This window comes from Geospiza fortis, unplaced genomic scaffold, assembly GCF_000277835.1.
Source record: "Geospiza fortis unplaced genomic scaffold, GeoFor_1.0 scaffold59, whole genome shotgun sequence".
Classification (NCBI taxonomy): Eukaryota; Metazoa; Chordata; class Aves; order Passeriformes; family Thraupidae; genus Geospiza; species Geospiza fortis.
This window is the reverse complement of record NW_005054381.1, coordinates 3,106,689-3,109,548: the sequence shown is the minus strand read 5'-3', so window position 1 is coordinate 3,109,548 and position 2,860 is coordinate 3,106,689. Positions and strand designations below refer to the sequence as shown.

General features: G+C 50.3%; 1 protein-coding gene across 1 annotated transcript; it reads right to left on the bottom strand.

The window, feature by feature from the left end:
- Positions 1-391: 391 nt before the first annotated feature.
- On the bottom strand, positions 392-1,635 carry LOC102034467 (C-C motif chemokine 4 homolog). Its single transcript, XM_005425133.2, has 3 exons — positions 1,530-1,635; positions 927-1,041; positions 392-479 (listed from the first exon to the last, which is right to left on the bottom strand). Exons 1-3 carry the CDS (start codon positions 1,597-1,599, stop codon positions 392-394), a joined length of 273 nt encoding a protein of 90 aa, XP_005425190.1. The 5' UTR covers positions 1,600-1,635.
- Positions 1,636-2,860: the final 1,225 nt, after the last annotated feature.

Here is a 2,860-nt window from a genome sequence, read left to right as displayed (position 1 = left end):
TGTCACTATTTTAATTTCAGCTATTGTCAACCCAAAGGATTGTAACAGAGGCAAACACAGAAGATTCTTACAAAAATATTTATTTATTGACATCTGAATTTAATTTTATGTCCAAAATATAGTTTCTTAAATACAGAAAATATAATCTGAGTCTACAGGTAAAAAAAAGCCCAAAACAAATTAAATAAAAATATTTTTTATCTCAGAGTTATTGCACCTGATCCCTCCCCTATAAAAAATTAAATAGCACAACATTAAATTGGGTTTTGGAATGTTTTCAGTTTCTCAGCTAGCTCTAAATGACATTGAAGCACTTCCAGTGGACCCCAGCTGGTCACACTCGTCCATCCCGGCAGCTGGGGACATGGAGTAGCTGGATCTGTGCAGGAGCTCAGTCCAGCTCTAGCTCATTCACGTACTGCTGGACCCAGTCCTCCATGGGGTTGGCACAGACTTCCCGGCCCTTCCTGGTGATGAACCTGTGGGGAGCAAGGAGGTCAGTTTTTGTGGGAGAGCACTAAATGGAGAATCACAGAATCATAGAATTATGGAATGGTTTGCTTTGGAAGGCACCTTAAAGCTTATTCAGTTCCACCCCCTGCCATGGGCACGGACATCTTCCACTAGACCAGGTTGTTTCAAGCCCCATGCAACCCGGTCTTGGATACTCCCAGGGCCAGGACAAGAGCCCTGCCCAAGTCCTGCCTCTCCCGAAGATGAGCAGCTCCATGCCTTGCCCATCCTATCCAGCAGCCACCAGTTTTATCTGCAAAGGGGTAGAGCAGGAGCAGCATATGGCTTTTGTGCTCCAAGCATCACCTTGTTCTTCTTGTCTATCCCAGCTTTCCTTCCCTGTCTTTGGAAAAGGGCCTTTCCCTCCCTGGCTCCTCAGCCCAAAACCACCCTGCCCTGGAGGAGGGACTCACACGACAGCAGGCTGGGAGCACTGGCTGTTGGTTTCGTAGTAATCCTTCACAAAGCTGCGGGGCAGCTGCCGCGAGACGTAGGAGAAGCAGCAGGAGGTTGGTGGGTCGGAGCCAACTGTGAAGGGCAAAGACAGTCATGAGCAGTGGCAAGGGATGGGGAACAAGGCAGGGAGCTGGGATTACCCATCCTGGGTCTAGGGAGCAGGGATTATGTGGAGGAGGAAGAGAAAAGATGGGGTCTTTTTTCTTCTTCCTTCAGTTATTTCCCTGTTGGGTTCACCCTGAGCTGGCATTGACATGCCACCAGGCAACAGCTCCCAGCCCAAACCTGGCCAGCCCTAGCCTTCCTCAGGGTGCCCACATTTGATCCCTGTAGCAGGGGTGGGGGGCATGGTTGTGCTTTTACCCTAAAAAGGTAGCAAACCTTCAGCTTTTATGCTAATGGTCTTTGAGCTCTTCTTGTCCCACAACCCTGGAGCACCTGCCAGAAGATGGTGGGACAGAGGGAGGGACCCAGAGTGGAATTGCTGTCAGAAGGGGCTGTCCCAGCAGCGACATCTCTCCTGTCCCCACTTAGGGAAGGTGAGGAGACCCTGGACTTACGTGGAGCAGCAGAGGTCTGGTAGCAGACGGCAATGACGAGGATGGTGAGGGCAACCACAAACACCTTCATGTTGCTGGAGAAGTGGTGGCTGGAGCTGAAGCAGGCAAGGGTAGCTTGGAAGCCTCTTTGCTGTCTGATGCTGAGACCATCAGCAGCCCCTCAATTTATGGAGTGAGAGGTCTGTGCAGAGCTTGCGTAGGCATGGTGGAATTTCCACCAGAGTCCACTTGTGCTGCAGTCTCGTGATGGAACAGGGCAACCCCACACTCCGGAAGAGTGAAGCTCCCTGCTCGATTCAGTGCCTCCCCAATGACAGAGGATGTGAAACAGTCACTGTGGCTATTTCTGCTTCTCTCATGCCTGTCCCTTAGTAAGAAGTTCCTCTGTGGAGGTTCCTGCATTTGTTAAGTCCCCTGTTACCCAACCTTCCTGGCAGCTTGGAGGGGAGAGTGTATCCATGAAAGAACTGTGCTGGAGGGCCCAGAAGCATTAGTGGGATGAGGTTGGTTAGGGAAAAAGAGACTGAAGTCTCCTTTACCAAGGATTCTCCCATATTTGCAAAGCCCTTGGTGCCCCAGGAGCAGGAGGTGGGAGCTGTCACCAGTGTCCCGCATGTGTTCTCCGTGGCTGGAGGTGCCTCAGGGCATGTCCTGCAGCTGTGACAGCACTGCAGGCACTGGCATAGGTAGTGGTGGGCATGAAAGACGAATCTGAGAAGCTGAAACACTCAAGTTTCCTCCTTCATTTAGAGGAAAGGAGTGCTGAGATGGGCTACTTGTTATCTCCTGGAACTGCCTGATGCGCCCCAGGTCCTATAAGGAGATATTACATTGCAATTTAATCAAACCGTTGCTTTTTAAAAATAAAGATTATACAGTTACATTTCAAGAGCTACAGGTAGTCTGGGCATGAGGATGCAGAGAGCTGAAAGAAGTGTGGATATTTGTAACCCTGAAGATGAGGCAGAAGGAGTTCCAGGAGCAGGGTGAGGAAGGAAACAGTGACTCTGAAAAAGAAGAGCAGATTAACTGTATGGTGAGAGCATGGACAGAAACTAGGATGTTGGGAAGAAAAGGGTATCCTGTCTTAGCTGATGAGGGAAAATGATCACAGACTGGAGAAGAAGTACAATGTGTAGGAGAGAGTAACAGCTCTGTGAAGGCTGGGCAAGGGCTGAGACAGAGATGGGTCACTGGGAAGAAGCCACCACCCTCCACAGAGAGAGCCATGGAGGTCTGACAGACTTCCTGAGGAGGAGAGGGAAGGCTGGGCAGGGAGGTGATGAGTGCTCTGGGAAGAGCTGAGGGCTGTCCAGCTGTAGTGAGATGTT